The sequence below is a fragment of the Micropterus salmoides genome, unplaced genomic scaffold (assembly GCF_014851395.1).
Source record: "Micropterus salmoides isolate LMB-PRFRI ecotype aquatic unplaced genomic scaffold, ASM1485139v1 Ms_hic_scaffold_1, whole genome shotgun sequence".
Lineage (NCBI taxonomy): Eukaryota > Metazoa > Chordata > Actinopteri > Centrarchiformes > Centrarchidae > Micropterus > Micropterus salmoides.
The window spans coordinates 965576-987480 of record NW_024040040.1 but is presented as its reverse complement, the minus strand read 5'-3'; the positions used below and the strand labels follow the sequence as shown (position 1 = coordinate 987480).

At 42.0% G+C, this 21905-nt stretch overlaps 1 protein-coding gene across 1 annotated transcript in view; it reads left to right on the top strand.

Moving 5' to 3' along the window:
* Positions 1-9488, top strand: part of LOC119885568 (NLR family CARD domain-containing protein 3-like) — a 40173-nt gene extending 30685 nt beyond the window's left edge. The window contains exons 8-11 of the mRNA XM_038696873.1: positions 1410-1583; positions 5076-5249; positions 7396-7442; positions 7612-9488. Of these exons, the coding sequence (XP_038552801.1) occupies positions 1410-1583; positions 5076-5249; positions 7396-7442; positions 7612-8147 (931 nt within the window). The 3' untranslated portion in view covers positions 8148-9488. The remainder of the gene's footprint in view (positions 1-1409; positions 1584-5075; positions 5250-7395; positions 7443-7611) is intronic.
* Positions 9489-21905: the final 12417 nt, after the last annotated feature.

Genomic DNA, 21905 nt, shown 5'->3' with positions numbered 1-21905 from the left:
TGAAGAGTTCCAGGTTGTCTTCATCTTTGACGGTCTGGATGAGTGTCCACTTCCTCTGGACTTCCACAACAATGAGGTCCTGACTGATGTTACAGAGTCCACCTCAGTGGATGTGCTGCTGACAAACCTCATCAGGGGGAACCTGCTTCCCTCTGCTCGCCTCTGGATAACCACACGACCTGCAGCAGCCAATCAGATCCCTCCTGAGTGTGTTGACATGGTGACAGAGGTCAGAGGGTTCACTGACCCACAGAAGGAGGAGTACTTCTGGAAGAGATTCAGAGATGAGGAGCAGGCCAGCAGCATCATCTCCCACATCAAGACATCACGAAGCCTCCACATCATGTGCCACATCCCAGTCTTCTGCTGGATCACTGCTACAGTTCTGGAGGAGGTGTTGAAGACCAGAGAGGCAGGAGAGCTGCCCAAGACCCTGACTGAGATGTACATCCACTTCCTGGTGGTTCAGACAAAAGTGAAGAACATCAAGTATGATGGAGGATCTGAGACAGATCCACGCTGGAGTCCAGAGAGCAGGAAGATGATTGAGTCTCTGGGAAAACTGGCTTTTGAGCAGCTGCAGAAAGGCAACCTGATCTTCTATGAATCAGACCTGACAGAGTGTGGCATCGATATCAGAGCAGCCTCAGTGTACTCAGGAGTGTTCACACAGATCTTTAAAGAGGAGAGAGGGCTGTACCAGGACAAGGTGTTCTGCTTCGTCCATCTGAGCGTTCAGGAGTTTCTGGCTGCTCTTCATGTCCATCTGACCTTCATCAACTCTGGTGTCAACCTGTTGGCAGAAGAACAAACAACCTCCCCGAAGTCTGAAACAAGGAAAGATGAATCTGCAGTGACACAGTTTTACCAGAGTACTGTGAACAAGGCCTTACAGAGTCCAAATGGACACCTGGACTTGTTCCTCCGCTTCCTCCTGGGACTTTCCCTGCAGACCAATCAGACTCTCCTACGAGGCCTGCTAACCCAGACAGGAAGTGACTCAGAAACCAATCAGGTAGCAGTGGAATACATCAAGAAGAAGATCGAAGAGACTCCCTCTGCAGAGAAAAGCATCAATCTGTTCCACTGTCTGAATGAACTGAAGGATTGTTCTCTAGTGGAGCAGATCCAACGGTCCCTGAATTCAGGAAGTCTCTCCACAGATAAACTCTCTCCTGCTCAGTGGTCAGCTCTGGTCTTCATCTTACTGTCATCAGAAAGAGATCTGGATGTGTTTGACCTGAAGAAATACTCTGTTTCAGAGGAGGCTCTTCTGAGGCTGCTGCCAGTGATCAAAGCCTCCAAGAAAGCTCTGTAAGTGGGATATATTCAGTAATTACACTGCTATCTTCCAAAAGAAGAAACAAAGAAATAACATATTACTTGTTTCCTTTCTGTCGTCTTTCCAGGCTGAGTGGATGTAACCTCTCAGAGAGAAGCTGTGAAGCTCTGTCCTCAGTTCTCAGCTCCCAATCCTCTAGTCTGAGGGAGCTGGATCTGAGTAACAACAACCTGCAGGATTCAGGAGTAACGCTGCTGTCTGCTGGACTGGAGAGTCCACTCTGTAAACTGGAAACTCTCAGGTCAGGATTCAATTACCCAGTCAATTGATGGCATTTGCATTAGTGTATAAACAGTTGGGGTAGGATTGCGTAGGATACAGTATGTCGAAGGACATGTAACTAAACTTCAGCAGTAGTTTCTAGACTCTAAATTATCTTGCTGCTGAAGAGCAGATTGATTGTCTATGTCTGGTGGTGTCTTTGACGTACCACCGTTAAGTCACACTTTTGACATGGTTTTTTGCTCTCTTTTTGGCAAAAGCTGCACTCGTACTTTAATATTTGTAACCATTCCAACAGTGTGACCCTATGGAAGATAATGTGGCCCTGTCAGTCGGTGCACTATTGTTGCCCTGACTGAAATATCTCAAAAACTATTGTATGGATTGTAATTACATGTGGGTCATACGTTGATGTTCACCTCAGGATAAACTGTAATAACTTCGGTGATCCTCTGACTTTTCATCCAACAACACCATGTTAATGTGTTGAATACTTTGGTTTATGACCAAATGCCTAAAGGAAAATTGCCTAAAAAAGACCTCAAGGGACTTAATAAGTGGCGTTCTTCAGGTATCATATTACAGGAAATAAATAGAGCAATGCTGTAGTTGATACACAATTTATATTTATCTATCAATATTTTTAGACATAGTAAAAATGGAGACATAATTTAGTGTAGTACTTATGCTACTATTACTACTACTTATTGTACTATACACAAACACTATCATTGACAGACTAAGCGTGTAAACCCACACATTTTAGATGGCTTAGAATGTTCCCAGGACTAGGCCAGGTGAAAGTCTGAACTCTTATCCAACATTTACTTACATTTACATTACTGTCAGCAAAAAACGACAGCAATTTGAGTCCAGAAGATTCACGGAAGACGTTCAGTGATTGATGCACATAGGATTTTATTCTCTGACAAGGAAAACCCATGCTGACATTCGAATGAGATGTTGTGCATTTATATAGTTCTTCATCCTTTGCCCATATCATGCTCTTGCCATATTTCGCTGGATTCAGCAGAATTCACGATAAATGCTTTGTATCCATGATTCGGAGACCAAATGCCCACTTAGTGTGGAGTTAGGACAGCAAACAACTGGAAATGTACACTGTTGAAGAAATATTGTGAGCCAGGTTCAGTTAGTGAAGGGAAGAAGTTTCACAGATCGACGAAGACTTAACATAGCATGGTTTATTGAGCCTGGCCGAGGAGATACAGCGCCAGCGTACAACATGCAAATACGTCAAATGCGAACACCAAATCTGAAGGATAACATCGTTTGGTCCCCTTTTTGTTTCTGTCTTCCCCCTAGTCCCTGTAGGTTTCTCTCATCTTTAGCTGGCCTTAACCTAGAACAACAAATCTATCTTATGTTTGGACTCCAATGCTTCATCATATTGGAATCTATTCTATCCATGAGTTGGACTGTGATCTTGATTGTACTGTACTGTGGAGCCAGTGAGTACTTGTAAATATTCTTGTAAGACACAACCTTGTAAGATTCCCAGAGAACACCGAACACTTGTGGGGTCAACTAATGTCTCTAAGATAGACCTGTCTTACCATTCCCTGTTACATCAATTAAGACACCTAAGAAAATTCTTTAACATACACAAATACACCGTTGTCCCAACCATCCACTAAATATGGTAAGTGGTCTATCTAGCCTACACTTCCTTGATTCAATATTTTATCTGCTGCACTCTGCAGTTGAATTCAGCTTTCTGCTGTTGCATGCCTTCTTTCTGGGTGAGCTTTATCTGCTCACACACTGCAGCAGGCACACAGGCCCAAATGCCCACTCTCTTCGATAGACAGACAGAGCAGAGAGACACAGTTTTGAGCAGATTAGGCTATTTACAGAGCTACAAAGTTTTCTTTAACCATGCCATCTAAACTTTAGATGGATAACTCTATATATGGTATCTTGTAACATAGTGTACACAGAAATCTTACTTCAACAAGACAAAAATAATTGACAAAAACAAAAAACAAGCAATATTCATAAGAGGCCTTTAGACATATAACAAAGAAAAATACACAGCTCAAAGAAAATAAGGGGACACTTAATCATCACATTATAACATAACTTCAGTTAAACTTTGGGGATGTTAATCTGTCCAGAAGCTAAAGCCATTATAGATCAGTGCACTGCAGGGGCAACAGAAAGATAATCCCCCAAAAGGGAATGGTTCAAGAGTGCAATGTGGGGTTCAGTACCTCGCCCAAGGATACTTTGACATGCAGCCTGGGGGATCCAACCACCTCAAGACTGTTCTGCCTACTTGAGCAGCTTTCCCTGCAACACTCCAAGTTTGAGCCCCCACGTGTAAGTGCCTGGGCCCACACTGTCTGCAGCTGCTACCACAACTCATCTCTAAACTTGTGTAATCTTAACCCTGTACTGGCCTCCCTATTTAGTTATTTTTGTTTCCAAGCCACCCCATCTACAATCCATGGCTCCACTCACATCTCCATCCGGCTGTGTCAGCTGCACCTGTCTGGCTGATAAGATTGCAGAGCTGGATGAATAATCTCCATGCTATACCAAATCTAGGAAGCTGAAAAACTCCAGCACTAACAGAGACAACCTGTGCCTGTGAATTTGATGTCACTGCTCACAGAATCCAGACTCTGATGTCATTGCTCACTGTCATGCTACTGATGCCCCTCCTCTAGTCTCCGTCCAGTTTGGGGCTAGACCTTAAGCCCCGGTCAGCTCTACTACATCCCACCACGAAACACTGGTCCCTGGTCGGTGCTCACTGCAGGAGAGGGAGATGCTTATCTGGTACACCTCCAAACCATGAAATTCAGCAAGATTCAACAATCAAAGCCTGTGCAGCAATATAAAATACTATACGTTGGGACCAGGACAGCATGAGAACTGTCTCCGTCCTGCATAGAATTACACAAGCCTGAGTAAAGTCTGGCTAAAGTCTTTTCACACAAGGAAACCACATCTATGGTCAGACCTAAAACCAGAGCTGAGCAGAGCACCTTGCAAGACTACAGGACAGTTCCAAGAGTGCACCCACATTGCCCCTCGGGGCATAAATAGACACATTTCGCTAAAAACACCCATGTGTCTAATTACAAGCTCACATACAGTGGATAGAAAAAGTCTACACACCCCTGTTAAATGCCAGGTTCATATGATAAAATAATGAGACAAAGAGAAATCATGTCAGAACTTTTCCCACCTTTAATGTGACCTATAATGTGAACAAACTGAAATCTTCGTGGGGGAAAAATGAAAAATAAAAACCTTACAATAACCTGGTTGCATAAGTAACTTTTTCTATCCACTGTAGCTACTAGTATGATTGTAGACTCTATAACATTTAGATCGCAATTCGATGGTTAATGTTAATGTCATTAATAAAATGTTAATGTCATTAATAATGTAATTGTATTACATTTCTATTTTTAATTTATTGGGAGACAGTTTTCTTCTGTATCTGCCATATGTGGGGGTTTTTTTTGTTTGTTTGCAGGCTGTCAGGCTGTCTGATCACAGAGGAAGGCTGTGCATCTCTGGCCTCAGCTCTGAGCTCCAACTCCTCCCATCTGAGAGAGCTGGACCTGAGCTACAATCATCTAGGAGACTCGGGAGTGAAACTTCTGTCTGCTGGACTAGAGGGTCCACACTGGAGACTGGACACGCTCAGGTATGAAGAGGCCTGCTGCAGCCATAGACAATCAATTAGAAATTAGGTATTTTTGTTGAGTGGTGGATATGAGTGTTATTTGAACAATCACACTTAGGAAGCATTTTTCCTTTGATCAGAAAAAAGCACTGGTGAAAACCTCTCCAGGAACAATCATGATAATTGCCTTTTGGTAATAATTGATTATTCAGTTTGGACAGTTCACGGTTGCTACTATCTGCAGAGGTGACAGAGACTATCTCTGATAAGACTTTGGCGTGAGAATTCTCTAGTTAGGTGTTGTGGTTATTAGCTGAATATCAAAGATATTCTAGATATAGAAGTGTTAATATTAAAAAAATATTATCATGAATAAATACTGTGCACCACCCTGGAATGTAGGGCCTTGCATTCCTCTGACCAGTCTATGATATCTGATCTAACATGATCTATTGATAGAGTTGCTTTTTTTGTGGGTCGAAACAAGTAGAGGTCATTTACTTTGCTGGCGGCAATCTAAAAACTGCTGTTAATGGCCGCTGAAAACTACATATAGCCCCTTTTAATGTTTTTGTAAATCCATTTGTGACTTGATCTGTGTCTGTGAAAAGCAGAAAATGACAAATAATGTTTACATACGGCTAAACAAAATGTATTTTAGTCACCTAAAAGAAGGCACACCGAAATAAAATCAATATCAGTATGTATCAAGTGTATGTGCTATATTTTCAGCACTTTACTATGTTGTCAGAAAGCAATTTCATTAAGAACTACATTTTTTAACTACAGAACTTCCATATTACTGCACATAAGCGTAACCTGGCCATAAACCGTATAAATAAAATGTCTGTCTGACGGCAAGATAAAGCACAGAAAATATTAAACACATATCCAAGGAAGGTTAAAATGAAATGGCAACTGGACTTGGTTGAAGATACACAAAGATGTTGCCCAGATGCCCTTAATTTTGACCTTATTTGGATAACTATGACCTGCATGACTGAGAATCTTCATAGTCATAAAACACATAGCGTATATTTGAACAGGTTTAGATTTTTGTTCCAGTGGGCCTACTTTTAGGTGACAAAAATACTAAGATTTTTCTGCTGAACGTGTAGCAGTACATTGCTTAGCTTCTGTGCCGGTACAACTCTTCAAAGTGGGAACATGCTGACCGCCATCTACTGCAAGTAATACACTGACTATGCATAAGTACCTCATCCACCCACACTTCAGAAGTCCCAAACTATCCCTTTAACAGTTCCACTGGGGAGAGACCCAGCACATGTAGAAATCATCCCTTTTCACTGGGGCAAGGATTGTCCTCCTATGAAATTGCTTGATATTCCGGACTCCTAGTAATAATAGTAACTGTCGCCCACTGGCAGAAAAGTGAATGTTGGTAACTTAATTCATTTGAACTTGCACTCAGTACTTGGTCGGGTCTCCTTTTGCTTGAAATACTGCATCACGGTGGCACGGCATGGAGGCAATTAGCCTGTGGCCCAGGTTGATTGGAAAGCGGCCATTGGCTCGTCTGTATTGTTGGGTCTGGTGTCTCTCATTTTCCTCTTGACAATACCCCATAGATACTGTATGGGGTTCAGTTCAGGCAAGTTGGATGGCCAACCAAGCGCAGTAATACCATGGTCAGCAAACCAGTTACTAGTCATTTTGGCTCTGTGGGTAAGTGCCAAGTCCTGCTGGAAAAGGAAATCAGCATGACTCCAGCCACAGGCCACTCCTTGTGAAGCTGCGGTCCATGTTGCTTGTGCACATTTTCCTACCACACTTTAGCCTTCCAGTCAACTTTAGACTGAGAGATTAAAGGCTGTTCTCAGCTTGACATTTAGTCTAATATTTTGAGAATATTAGAATACTAGACTTCTGGAGGTCTGGAACAAGGGCTGCTTTTGAAGTTGGAGATGTGATGATCCAAAATGAGGTTTGTGTGTGTTATCAGATGTTTTCGACACACACACCAACATTCTATGGGTCACTCTCAGTGTATGAGGAGAGTGGCAGAGTTGAAGGTTTAGGGGGGCAGGGAGAAGCATATATTATACATTAGCACATATTTTGTACATGTGTATGAGAGGAATGTAATGTCCATGTTTGATGCTGAAAGAGGATGTGCTGGTCTGACCCCCCCTCCTCCTCCTTTCAGGGTGGAGCCTGCTGGAGTCCGATGGTTGAGACCAGGTCTGAGAAAGTGTAAGTGTGTTTTTCATTTGATTCATGAAAACAAAGCAGCACATATTCAACCATCTTCAGACTGTGACATCACTCAGTCAAAGCTCTGATGTCATTGTCAAAGTGTCAATCAAAGAACAGATGATAGATCAATAACTGCAGCTGTATTGTGTCTCGTTCTCTCCATCAGATTCTTCTGAACTCACACTCGACACAAACACAGTACACAGAAAGATCAAACTGTCTGACAACAACAGGAAGGCAACATATGTGGAGGAGGATCAGTCGTATCCTGATCATCCAGACAGGTTTGACTACTGTCCTCAGCTGCTGTGTAGAGATGGTCTGACTGGTCGCTGTTACTGGGAGGTCGAGTGGAGAGGAGGACTTAAAATGTCAGTGAGTTACAGAGGAATCAAAAGGAGAGGAAACAGAGCTCATTGCTGGTTTGGAGAGAATGATCAGTCCTGGAGTCTGATCTGCTCTGATGATGGTCAATTTGTCTGTCACAACAGCAGAGAAAAAGACATCTTCTCCTCCTCCTCCAACAGAGTAGCAGTGTATGTGGACTGTCCTGCTGGCTCTCTGTCCTTCTACAGAGTCTCCTCTGACACACTGATCCACCTCCACACCTTCAACACCACATTCACTGAACCTCTTTATCCTGGTTTTGGGTTCTGGTGGTCTGGTTCAGATTCCTCCTCCATGTCTCTGTGTTCTTTTTAGTGTGACTCGAGTCGCACTAAAGAGAACACAGTGACTTCAGACTTGACTTGTGACTCGTCCTCAAAAGACATCAGGCTTGACTTGGATTCGAGGTGCAGGACTCATGAACAATATTTATTTTTAGGAAACGTCCGATGAGCTTGCTGTTATTCCGCTCCCTGCATTACCTATAACCTGCCTATGTAACACAACAACGTATCTGCTACACACAGCCACATGTGTGAGACGACAAAAACACAGGTGTCATGACGAAAAGCAGCAAATATAAGCTGCATTGCCCAGAAAAGGTTTGTCTTTGTGAAACTTTACTGTTTCTTTTAACGGAATAATCACAATTGTGGCCAAATAAATGTTTGCAGTTTATGGGGAAGCCAGACATGACATTTACGTGATTATAGGCAATAATAGAAGCCTGTTGTTGCTGCTGGATTATGTGTTTGGTAGGCGTATGTCTAATATGCTTGTTTATATTTGGAACAGTCTATAGCCTATAATTAACATGACTTACTGCTGAGTTATATATAAAATAAATACATGATCTCTTTTGCAATTATCTTTATGACTCTACATTATTTTACTTTCTGGATACCGACCAATCCAGTCATTTTTATCTGTTAAAATAACTTGGCCAATACAACCAATAACATGCAGTAATCCTCTTGCCAGAAAGTGATCGAAGCCTCTTATTTATTGAGGTTCACAGCATCAGTTGCAGGAGTTCTAGCGATTATCTGATCTCTCTCTCTGAAACAGAAAACCCAGAGTTTCCCCTCATCTCAGGTTGAACATTCTCTGAATTTTCACTAAACTTTCTGAAACGGGGCACTGGAGTCTGATCTGCTCTGATGATGGTGATTACTCTGTCAGTCACAATAAGAGAGGAACGTTCTCCGCCTCCTCTGGTAGAGTAGCAGTGTATGTGGACTGTCCTGCTGGCACTCTGTCCTTCTACAGAGTCTCCTCTGACACACTGATCCACCTCCACACCTTCAACACCACATTCACTGAACCTCTTTATCCTGGCTTTGGGTTCTGGTCCTGGTCTGGTTCTGGTTGCTCAGTGTCTCTGTGTTCTGTGTAGGAGGGAGAGTCTCCTCCTGGTAGAGAACAGATCAGTTGAGTCTGTACAGGATCATAGAAATCTTTCAGCTTCTTGTAATAAATCCATCAATGAACTTTGTACAAAGTGATTGAACAGATTCCTCATTTCCATGTAAACTTCTTCCACTTCCAGTCCTTTAAAGATGGAAGCTCTGATCATTAAATGGTGGAAATGCCTTCTGTCATGTGTTGCTTTGAATTCTGGCTCTTGTTCCAATAAAAGCAAAATGTTACTGTGAATGTGTGTGTTGTGTTTCTCAGCTCAGGGCTACTTATAATGACACATGTAATGTAATCTGTATTTTGGGGGGAACGGGTTGGGTGCCCAGTTGCAGACACAGATCCCTCACAATATTTCTTCAACAAAGGGCAGGACAACCAGAAAGTAAAACAAAATGAACCCTAACGAACAAATGAAATAAGAAACATAGAACACATAGACGAAACGACAGACACACAAAGTTACATATGAAAATAAGTAAGCCTGTCATTCTGGGATATATACAGTCTATGTGTAAAACACGTATAACTTCTATTAAAGAAAATATAATACAATGCCGTGTGACGTTCTCAGCCATACAGCATACCGGCTACATACAAGGTGCTGTTTTTTTTATGAGTGGTGGTGGAGTTGGGGCTTGTTAATGAGGCCAGCTGCAGACGGGTAGAAGCTGACATTGTAATAGCGTAAGGTTTGGTCCTCTTGCCAGAGGTGAGTGTCTAAGACAGTTTGTGTCCAGGGTGGGAGGGGTCAGCCACAATCCTTCCTGCTGGCCTCAGAGTCCTGGAGGCGTACAGGTCCAGAAGAGAAGGAAAATTGCAGCCAGAGGACATGAGCGCTTTGACGATGTCAGTTAACAGGAGAGTGAAAAGTCAATATAACTTAAGGCTAATTTAGTTAGCATTATCAGCTAGTAAAAATCGTTAGGTGACTTTAAGAAGCCAAATCAGGCCTGGGCGGCTTAAATATGTAACTCCAAGGCCCAAAAAGTGACATTGGGATTTATATATTTTAAATAGTTGCTAAAAAACTAAGTTCTTTAAAGTCCCTGTAAAGGTCAAGCTGCTAATTAACATGCTTAGGTTAATTAATTAGCTACTCATCTCTTTATATAATTGAAGTGTTCCAAGCTTCTGTCACTTAAATATGTGACTTCTAAATCCTACAACGTGACATTGTGATTAATAATCTGTTTATCTTTAATATCAACAACCATACAAGTTATAAAAGGCCAACAGGACTGCTGCTCAGTTTGTGAGGACAGTAGTCAGATATGAAGTGTTTAAGTGACGACGCAACTTATGGCAGCACGTGTTTTGTGCGCTGACAACTCCTCTCGTAAAGTGATTTTAACTTAGCTTACACCATAGTAGTAGAATACAATTTTATTATTAATTTGTTGGTTTGGTCCTGCCTTAGCGCAAACATCAGTGAAGGTGTTTAGTTGCAGTCAGTAGATGCGCCAGAAATACAGAGATCACAATGTTGCCTATTGTACCAAAATCTGTTTTTCAAAGACGGAAAGAGAAAAGAGAGAGAGGAAAGACAAAGGACAGGATGTCAATCTGTAACCCAGTTTTTCACCAAGACAGGTGGGCAGCCTTTAGTCTGTGAGTGGTGTTAACCTGTTGGTGCGTTCCATTTGACATGGGAACTCGGAATTTCCGAGTTCAAAGGTCAAAATTTCAAAGGGAACGGCCCCTCAAGTCAGACTCCTGACTCGGGAAGTCGGGAGAACCGCACTACCCCGACTTTGTGATCCAAGATGGCTGTCGGGGTATCAACAGTTAGTGAAAGCTGTAGTTTATTGTGTTTATTAGCACTTCAGTGTACTTGTGACTCATATAAATGTTCTTACACAAAGTGCTGTCCAGCTGCTGTATGTGGACGTGTTGCTACAGTGTTTAGTGTGAGTAAACACCGCACAATGCGTTTTGTGTTTGTTTTTTTATCAACCTGGCTAGTTGTAAATAGCTGGCTGAGCGAGGTTTTCTGATTTGTTAACTGGAACGCCACTCGGGTGTGACATCATTCCCAGATCCGACTTACGACGGAAATGGAACGCAGCATAATGTTCACAGTGAAATATGCTAGCTAGCTACAGACTAGGGTTAGGCAACAGTTCATCACCATTTAATCAGTGCAAGGAAATGTTTAGCAATATATTCATATTAAATCATTGTCCCTGCTCCTTTTAGCAGACGAACAACAGATGAGTCAGCAGCAGCCCAGTCTGCCCATAACTGTAGCCTCCCTGTCCCAGTGAAGAAGGGGAGCAACACTGTGTTAACGACATGCCAGTTAGCATCATTCATCTGTCTCTCTTACTCTTTTTACCAGAACAAAAAAAGACAATGAAATGTTTATTAATGACAGACATTCAAACACAAATTACTCACATAATGATCATTATGAAATAAATAAAATAAGAAAACACCTTCCTGTACTGGATGCTGGACAGCAGCTTATCTCAGCCTGCATGTATGTTACAGACTATATTAAAATAATGCAGCTTGATACATAATTTAGACTGAATTATGGCCGTTAATGAGATCTATAGATACAGACTCTATTATTCCCATCATGAAGGGCAATTCATTTGAGAAGCAAATAGTGAACTGCATCCTGTATGCAGACTTGCATGTACAAATCACCAGCAGTAAATATTGTGCTAGTACTGATATTAAACTACAAGAAGCCAGACACTTGCAAGACTTTAATTAGAGTTATGTAAAGCTTTTGATTGGACAGTTAAGTCCTAGAGAAGTAGTGACAGCTCTGTGCAGAGGGGGTCCAATTTGATTCTTTTGTCATGGGGCCCAAAATTCCTGGCAGCCCCCCTGGGTAGGATGGATATTACTGATATCTGGAGACATAGACACTTAAACCAAAGAATATATACTTGGAGTAATAAGGATCACACATAGACTTCTGGTTGATCTCCTCAGATGTAGAAGACAAGGTGGAGTGAGAATAGAGCCCCACTATTTTTACAGATCATAAGGCTATTATGATTAAAGTAGTAGTAAATATGACATTGATTAGAGGTAACTTTAATAAGGACTATTGGAAATTAAATAAAACACAATTAGAAAATAAGGAATTTAAAAATGAAGCCAAATATTGGAGAGCAGCAAATTTATTGAACAAGTTTGGAAAATGCTGGGAATTAATGAAATACGTTTTCATTTGGGAAACGGTTTGCTAAAGGAAAAGAAAAGAGTCCCGGATAATTACAGATATGATAAGATTATTAGAGAAAGTACATTTATCTGGAGAAGAACTGCAAGAACTGTCATCTCTACAACTGGAAATGGACAAAATATATGAAGTAAAGGCCAGAGGTGCCTTTGTCAGATCCAGACAAAAGTACTAGAATAAGGTGAAAAATGCACTAAATACTTTTTTAATCTAGAAAAAAGAAATTATGAACAATCATCACTTTGTAAACTTATAACCAACAACACAGACTGTGAAGATGAAAGAACAATTTTGCAATTTGTAGTCAATTTCTATCAGACGTTATATGCTACCGATTCTGAAAACGAAGGCAATATAGAAAAAAGCAGTAAATGTATTGATGACAGTCTGTGTACAGAAAATTAGATATAAAATTGTATTGACTCTCTTAAAGAAAATAAATCCCATGGGAATGACAGGTTCATAAGTGAATTTTATAAAGTTATTAGCGCCATTTTTAGTGTCTTTATTTGAAGAAGCCAGAGAAAAAGGAGCTACTACCTACTCTGCGTCAAGGTCTTATCAAATTGATCCACAACCCAAAAAAAGATCAATTAAGTATTGAGAATTGGAGGCCAATTAGTCTATTAAATAATGATGCCAACATATTCGCTTCGATCTTTGCAAAAAGATTAAAATCAGGATTGGATAATATTATCGATGAAGAACAATCTGGATTCATGCCTGGAAGGAATATATGCAACAACATACGGTTAATTCTAGACATGATTGATTATAATGAATATATGGTCAATAGTTTTATGTTATTTGTTGACTTTTATAAAGCATTCGACACAATAAGCCTTCAATTTATGTTTAAAGTCATTAAATGCTTTGGATTTGGAAGCCAATTTCTAAAGGCTGCCAAAACACTTTATAAAGGGTGCAACAGCTCAGTCAAGTTAGCACATGGCACAACCCCTAGATTTGATTTTGGTTGTGGGATAAGACAAGATTGTCCCCTTAGCCCCTTTCTGTTCCTTCTGGTAACACAAATTCTCTGTCTCGACACTCTGAGAAGTAGACAGAACAGAGCGTTAGGAGCTGATCAAGTAGGTACACAACAAGACTGAAATTCAAAAGTTGGCCAGAGCACAACGGGAGGTAAACTGACAAACTGGCGACGATGGCAGACCAAACTGACAGAAGACATCTCGTCACATCACATAAGACCTGATCTACATTAACAACCAATGGTGATGGGTATCGCTACTCGGTACCTTTATGGTATCGACTGAAACAGCCCGGTATCGAGTACAATCCAAACGTCTCCAGTCAAACCAGAACTTCAACTGATACTTTTTGTAACCAGATTGCAGCAAATGACGGTTTGTGTGATTTTGCTTGCAGCCAAACACGCACAGAAAGAAAGAAAACAGCACGCACTTTTCATCTTATGTGTCTGCACCATAAACTGTAAATAACAGGCCTGCACGTGCTCAGTCCATGCTGATTTTAACAGCTGCTCACCTTCGACTGCGGCCTCAGGCATGTTTGTCACTGTTGCAAGTTTATCGGCACAAGCTTGGCTTTCCATTGGGTTCATCTCCTGGTATCATTTAACTCTTCTCTGTACAGTTTTATCTGCTGTTCACATCACGTGTCACTGATGGAGCCTCCGGCTGCAGCTGCAGCTGCTTCAAGTGTAGTTGGTTTGATCGGCTGGACGTGCAGATTGTCTTTACTCTGTCTGTGAGGCTTTAGTTTAGTGACTTGGTTAAACAGACTCTGACTCATTTTATACTGGTGACTGTCGTTTTTGGAGGTTTGCGTCTCACCACTAAAGGAAAAAGCACTCTGAGATCTTTAACTTCAGTATATTGATCGAAAGTCAAAAAATCATTTTTCGTTGTTTACTTTCAACACACGCACCAAAAAATGCCTTACATTTGTTTCCCACAACTTATTTGGTCACTAAACTATTTCACTCCTCTCATTCAAATGTAAAAAACTCCCCAGCTGTCGTCTTTCCCCTTATAGACTAATACTACCAGTGAGGATGAACTAATTAGGATCGGGAGGATTAATTAGGATTGGGAGGATCCCAATACGTTTATGTAACAAGAAACAAATAAAATAGATCACCAATAGATAGATGTCCATAACAACAATAAAAATAATAATAGGCTACAAATCAGCTACTACCGCTTCAACAGGCTTTATGTAAGTGTTGGTGTTATGGCAGAAAATTGTGTCCTCTTACATTTAATCTTTTATGTATGTTCTTTTACTATTTTTATTACTACTAATATTGTCATGTCTTATAGATATATACTGTATGTATTGTGTTTTTATATCCTTTCCTTTCCTCCTTATGTTGGTCTTTCCACATTTACTAGGGTTTAGGTCAGAGTTGTGAGATTCTTTTGGTGTTTTCTTCTTGTTGTTACTCTCCTCTCATTGAATGTTCATTCAAGGCTGAGAGAGGATCTCTGTTCCCCAAAACATAGAAACCTAGACTGTGTAAATGATGATGCATCTCTTTGCTCGGGGCCAGACGCCCGAAGCCGCCCTAGGCAGCAGGTCTCTGGACCAGCTGTATATGTGTTTTAGTACTTCTCTGTTTATTCGCTTTTGTTAAATAAATTCTTCAAAGACAATGGTTGGTTGTTACTCAATTATTTCCATAATCCCTCACCAGCAAGATACAGTTTCCACGACACAGATCTATACTGCCAACAGCAGCCAAGATTTAAGACTTTTGTTTATTCAGTTCAAGGCTTTCTTAGGCTTTTGTTTTAAAGAAACAAAATTACTTTTTTAGACCTGCAGATATCTTGCATTATAAGACAGGATGTGGGACTTTATGTCTAAAGGTGCTGCAGAGTTTTTAGAGTCCGACCTGTGTACAAAAATAACCCAGTGGAGACTCTTGTGGTCTGAGCTGAGTCAGACCACTGGGTCTGACATCAGGCCGGCCTCTTGTGTTGTTGTGGGAATGTGACGTGTTCAGAGCTTCACTTCCTGTTTTACTGTTCTAATAGTATATAATAGTAATATAATAATATTTTAGAAGTAAAGTAGTACTACAACTCTGAGTATCACAGCATGGATCACCTGAAGTTTCACTTCTGATTGTTCAGCATCTCACAAAAGTTGGTATTTGCAGGTTTTGGGTCTAACATTCAAAACAATCACCTTGTGAAATAGGAAGTCAGAGCGCTCTGCTCGCCGTGGAGGAAGACGCAGAGTCGGATCAGAGCAGCTCCGGCTTTCAGACTCGTTGGTGATCATGGATCTGCTTTGGATGATCCTCCCCGGTGTTTCTGCTGTGCGCCGAGGCCGAGAACCTGACTGAGGTCAAAGGGCAGCTGGGGCACAGCGTCACCTTAAACTGCTCTTGGAACGCTTCAGACGTATTTTTGGTACATGGAGATGCACAGCCAGGTCAGAGTGCCCGTCGCCCGCTCTTTCGGTAAGGATGCCGAAAGTAGCCATTACTGCTTTGAAAACACTTTGAAAACTAAATATCAAGCCTTGGAAAACAGACTTGTGATAACAAACATCACATCAGAGGACCGCAGACTTTACATCTGTGGCGTGAACATACGAGGCAATATATCTTTTAAAGACGCCTTCCGCCTGGTCTCAGGTAAGAACCACAGCTTTTAACAAGAGCTTCTTTTATATTTCTTTAATGCTGGCAGCCACAGGTTGCAAGTATAGCTTTATTTGTCAATAATAATGTGAGGGTAAAATATCAGAAGTTGTAAAAAGCCACAGTTTCCTTTGTTGCAGTTTCAGGAAACAGCCTCCTGCTCTGAATGACCACATTTGAAAAGCCTACCATCATCGCTTTGTCTGAAGAAGATGAATGTTACATGAATTTGTTTTCTTTTTAATTCTCTGAAGCATCTCATCAGATCAACAGTTCATATTTGTCACTTTTCTTTTCGCAGATGTTCCTACTGTCACTCCGTCCACCAACGACTCTGAAGCAAACAACCACCAGCAGCTCGTCGTGTTCAGCTTGTTCGCCCTGAACGTCCTCTTCATCGTGGTAATAATAGGTGAGTCTGTTCATCCTTCATCAGTATTTTGACTAAAAGATCCCTACAGCTACAGGAGATGCTCATCAGATCTCATAAATATAAACATGGATTCAGTACTGCCAGCCACAGATCTTGTGTAGGAAACTTATTTCCACACCAAGTAGAAAGTGAAGGACATTTGCATGAAAGCAAGCTGGTGGTGAACTTCTCCTGTTTCTGTTGCTTCGTGCAAAGATTTGTTGTAAGAAATGAGCAAATCTGTCTCCATGGACAGTTAAACAGTGATCGTCTGCAGCTCAGAGTGTCGTGGTATTAGTTTGACTCTCCTGATGCTCTGTGGGCAGGTTTGGTTTTTGCGTCTCCGTGTTTGAAGAGGAAGAACTGCAACTGCCAGGTGAACGAGGCTTCACCCTTCACCTGTGAGAACCCAGAGACCCTGAAGACACCACAGGTAAACAACCTGCTGCTATCAATGGATATATATTCGAATACTAGCCTACTACTTGTTACGGATACTATTATTGTTACTACTAATACTTATACTACTACTGCTTGTACCAATGCTGCTAATATTTGTTGCCATTACTACTGTTAATTCTGCAACTAGTTACTGCTACTATTACCTCTGTTACTCTGTTACTGCCAATGGGGCGATTTTAGACCATTTTCAGGGGTGGTTAGATCCTGAAGTACCCCTAAAAAATAAAATAATTTACTATTATTTTCTGAAAATAATAGTTTTGTCCTCTAACATTAGTTTTTTGGGAGAAGTAAGAAAAGGGACAACCTACAGTTTCATATGGCTGTTCTTACATTCAACATTTTTCAGTTTCTAATGTTTTACTGAATGATCTGCGACCGTGCTGGTAGACTGGTCGGCTGTAGTCAGGGGTGGACTGGTAATCTGGCATACCAAACAAATGCCCAGTGGGACGCACCTTTAGGAACTCTATAACGTGCATTATTTATTTATATAACTGTTTTTTAAGAAACGGGCCAACGATCGGCCCATAAAGCACAGAGAGCGGCCCATTGGGTAATTTTCTATACTGACACTGGGCTGGTCCACTCACATTTCTTACCAGCCCCCACCCCCTCTGTTACCTGTGTCTTGTGTTTGCGGGCCGAAAAAACACCATTCTTCAGACGGCTGCTGCCAAATGCGCAAAAAAATTCAACATCAGCTGCAGTACCCTGCGTAGAGTAGGCAGAGCCGGGAACTTGTGCGGGAGATGGAGCGCTACCAGTTAGATCTGGTGGGGCTGACCTCCTCTCACAGTCTCGGTTCTGGAACCGTACCCCTGGATAGGAGATGGACCCTATTCTTCTCTGGAGTTATTGCTGAAGCCACAGCGGGAAGCTGTGGTCTCAAGGTCTGAGGTGCCTCAAGGGGCGGGAACCCTCGAACACAGTGGTGGACACCAGTGGTCACGGAAGCCGTCCGACTGAAGAAGGAGGCCTTCCAGGATTTGTTGTCTCGGAGGACTCCGGAGGCGGATGCAAGGCACCGACGGGCCCGAAGGGCTGCAGCCTCTGCTGTGGCAGATGCAAAGCAGCGGGTGTGGGAGAAGTTCGGTGAAGACATGGAGAAGGACTTTCGGTCAACACCAAAGTGCTTCTGGAGAACTGTCCGCCATCATAGGAGGGGGAAGCGGGGGAACCTCTAGTAGAGGCAGAGCTAGAGGCTGATGGGGGTTGCTCGCCATTTTCCCTGGAGGAAGTCACTGAAGTAGTCAAACAACTCCACAGTGGCAAAGCCCCAGGGATTGATAAGATCCGCCTGAAATGCTAAAAGCTTTGGGTGTGGAGTGGCTGTCTTGGATGACACGTCTCTTTAACATTGCGTGTAAGTCGGTTACATTGCCCAAGGACTGGCACACTGGGGTGGTGGTTCCCCTGTTCAAAAAGGGGGACCAATTACAGGGGTATCACACTTCTCAGCCTCCCCGGTAAAGTCTACTTCAGGGTGCTGGAACGGAGGGTTCGGCCGATAGTCAACCTCAGATCGAAGAGGAACAATGCGGGTTTCGTCCCGGTCGTGGAACAACTGACCAGCTCTAAACTCTCACAAGGATCCTGGAGTGGGCTTGGGAGTGTGCCCATCCAGTCTACATGTGCTTTGTAGACCTGGAGAAGGCACATGACCGGGTCCACCGGGAGATACTGTGGGAGGTGCTGTGGGAGACACCCAACAGGTGTCATTTACATTGGGGACGCTGGGGACATTTTTCCCCACCACATTTTGAAATGGCTGATTTTGTCCCCATCACTTTTAGAAAGCATTTGTTAAAAATGTTCTGGAAAAACAGCACCAAGAAAAGTTAACTAACAGATGAAAATGGTCTGAGAAAGGTTGATTTGCACAATAAGAAAACATGCAATGCTCTATAGTTTTCCCTCATATAAAAGCAGACATTTCCACTGAAAATTGGAGCAGAAAATGTCTCCAGAATGCAGGAAATTACAAGTTTAATGCTCAAAATCTTTTGGGGAAGGACCCCCAGATCCCTCTCACATATATTTCAGCATCAAATATTGAATCTAAATAGTGCTAAAAGTCTTCTTGTCTTGTTCTCATGCATCGTCACATCTCATGACCCAAATGTATCATCACGCCCCTAATCCGAACCCTTATGTCCTCACCACTTTTCAACACAAAGAGACGCCCTTGACTGACCCGCTCCGCTCTGCACCAGCTCCTCTCTAGTGGGCCTACTTATACTGTCCACCAATTAGTGAACACTTTTGCAAGGCATTGAATGCATGCTGCATTCTCATTAGGGGCTGAGCACCCCTAAAGGTCTGATCCTAGAATTGCCCCTGCTGCCAATACTGCTGTTACCACAACTGCTAGGCAGGAATAATGCTACTGTAATAGATTTGCTCTTATCGTTACTTATACTTTTTATTAATTTATGGTTAATTTGATAGGGACAGATACAGTTTACTGGACTATCTGATGCATAGAATGAGAGCATAGAACATAGAAGTATAGAACTTCTGCTACTGGTACTACTTCTGTATTTGTTACACTTACTGCTAGTGTTAAGATCAATTTTACAACTTCTACTATCCCTACAAATATTATATCTAGAGTTACTACATAATCTTGTACTGCACCTTTTCTTCTTCTACTACTGCCAGCAGCGCTGTCAGTAGTAGTACTTGTGTGCTGTTTAATTTACTGTATCTTGTACTGTTCTTAGTACTCCTGCTGTGTGTACAAGGAGATCCAGCTCCCCACCTTCATAGCCCCCCCGTCTGCTGCCTCTTCTCCAGAGCTTCCTCGATCCACGCTGCCTCGACATCGACTGGGACACCTGGGCGGTTTCTGAGAACCTAGATGGTACCTGGTCAACTCCAGTATTTATTTATATTAAATTTAAATCGTATTAATAATAAATGTTGCTCATGGATAGTGGTTAAAAATAATGATGCCTGTGCATCGCTTTGTACGGCGTACAGGCCTATAGCCTACGCCAGATAGTTAATTTGCCTAATCTTGGCAGGTCTTGACGGTGGAAACGCAACAGTGGGCTGAAGGAACCTTTAAGTTCCTTGAAAAGTGATCTGGAGACTTATAAGTCTCAGCAGCTAAGAGACACGATGTGGATGTGGTGTCGTGTTGCTCAGTGTGGGGGCTCGTCTCGAGCTTGCTTATCACCCTTCTGTGGCTCCTGTTGTAGAAAAAATGTATTACTTTGGCACAATTATGGTGTTTCATGCATGTCTTTAATAGTGGGAGAAAACAGGAGCACCTGAGGGAAACCCACTCAAACCCGGGGAAAAACGTACAAACACCACACAGAAAGGCTTGCCCCAAAAAGGGTTTGGGGGGAGGGATGTGGAAACGGGAGAGAAAGGCATTAGACAGGCTTGTATGTGCGGGTGACTGGATTGGAGGAATTGAATGAGGCGCAGGAGGTTGGGTTAGTGAGAGAGGCATGGTCCTGTTCCTGAACTTTAGTTATATATATAACTCCATGATATTTGTGGTGAGTCTAGTTATACAAACAGGTGAAACAGTTTAGTTTGTGATCTGTCAGTAAGATCTGCTCAGAGATCAGTACATTAGTTCTGTGGCGAGTTCAGCACCAACAAAACGTGTCTTTTTCAACAGAAACGGTTGTTCACTCAACACCCTGCTGTGTACGCAAGCGTACTGCATTTTCCTGCCTTTTTAACAACGTTGTGTTTACAAACTGACTGGGTAACACCTGAGACACGCCCACCTAATGGGAGAAAACGTACCTCGAAGCCTGTTGCAGAACATTGAACAAAGTTGCGAGGAAACATGTCGATCCGAAAATGTTCCAAACCAGTGCAAAACGTTTTGAGATTGAATTCAGCCCCGGTTTGGTCCAGTATTTTGGATATGAGCCGATGATAGACAGACTGAAATCCATCAGCTTCATGTTTTATTGAACTTTGATCCCTTTTTCCTTTCTGTCTAACAGGATCTATGGGCGACCGGCCTCTCCTGAACCTGGATCTGAACCTGAACCTGAACCTGAACCCAGCTGTGTGTCCTTCAAGAAAGACAAGTCAAAGCATCGCATCAATGATTTTAAAAGACGACAACCCTCTACTCAAAGAGTTTAGATGTTCATCACATTAAAATCTGACTGATTCATGTTGAACTGTTATTTATCCAGAGAAGTTTTATTAAACCTGTGTGTTTATTTTCAGCATTGTTTTTCTTCACACACATTTATATTCTCACTTTTGAAAGCTCAGTAGAACAAGTAGAACAAGTAGGGGTGAGAATATTTCAGGATCTCACAAATCCATTTTGAATCGAGAATCAAAATCTATTTTCGATTCAGCACATTTTCTAATTGCTCGTTTCTGGATAAAAATCAAAAGCAAGGTAACCCAGAGACAAACCAGGTGCAAAAAACCCAGGAATCTGAATCGACACGACAAACAAGAGAAGTAATCCTGTGACACGGAACATAAAACACAGGTATTGACTCTGGAAGAAACAATGAACCAGCAACGAAACCAAAGAGCAGTCCAACTAAATACAACAGGAAGGGTGAACAAAATGACTGATGGTGAAACACAAAATGTTGAAAGACAATCTGTGACACCAAAACAGGAAGTTAAAGACCGCAACACAAAGGGTGTTAAAGATATTTCTCAGGGGCTTAGTTCATTTAACAGGGAACGGCAAGACAACTGTATGTTATATTGTATGTATGTCACGTTATTTCTCTCACATATAACTGACCTCGTTAGGGAGACGACAGTTAGACGGATCAGGTGACAGTAGCTCAGTATTTTGACCAACATACAGTATATGATGTAGCGTTGGAGTCTAAACTGAACTCGAATCTAAAATGGTTAAGGCCAGTTAAAGAAGACCTAAGAGGGAAACTTGCAGGAAGACATAAAAGAGACCAAGATTTGTCTGGCTTAGTC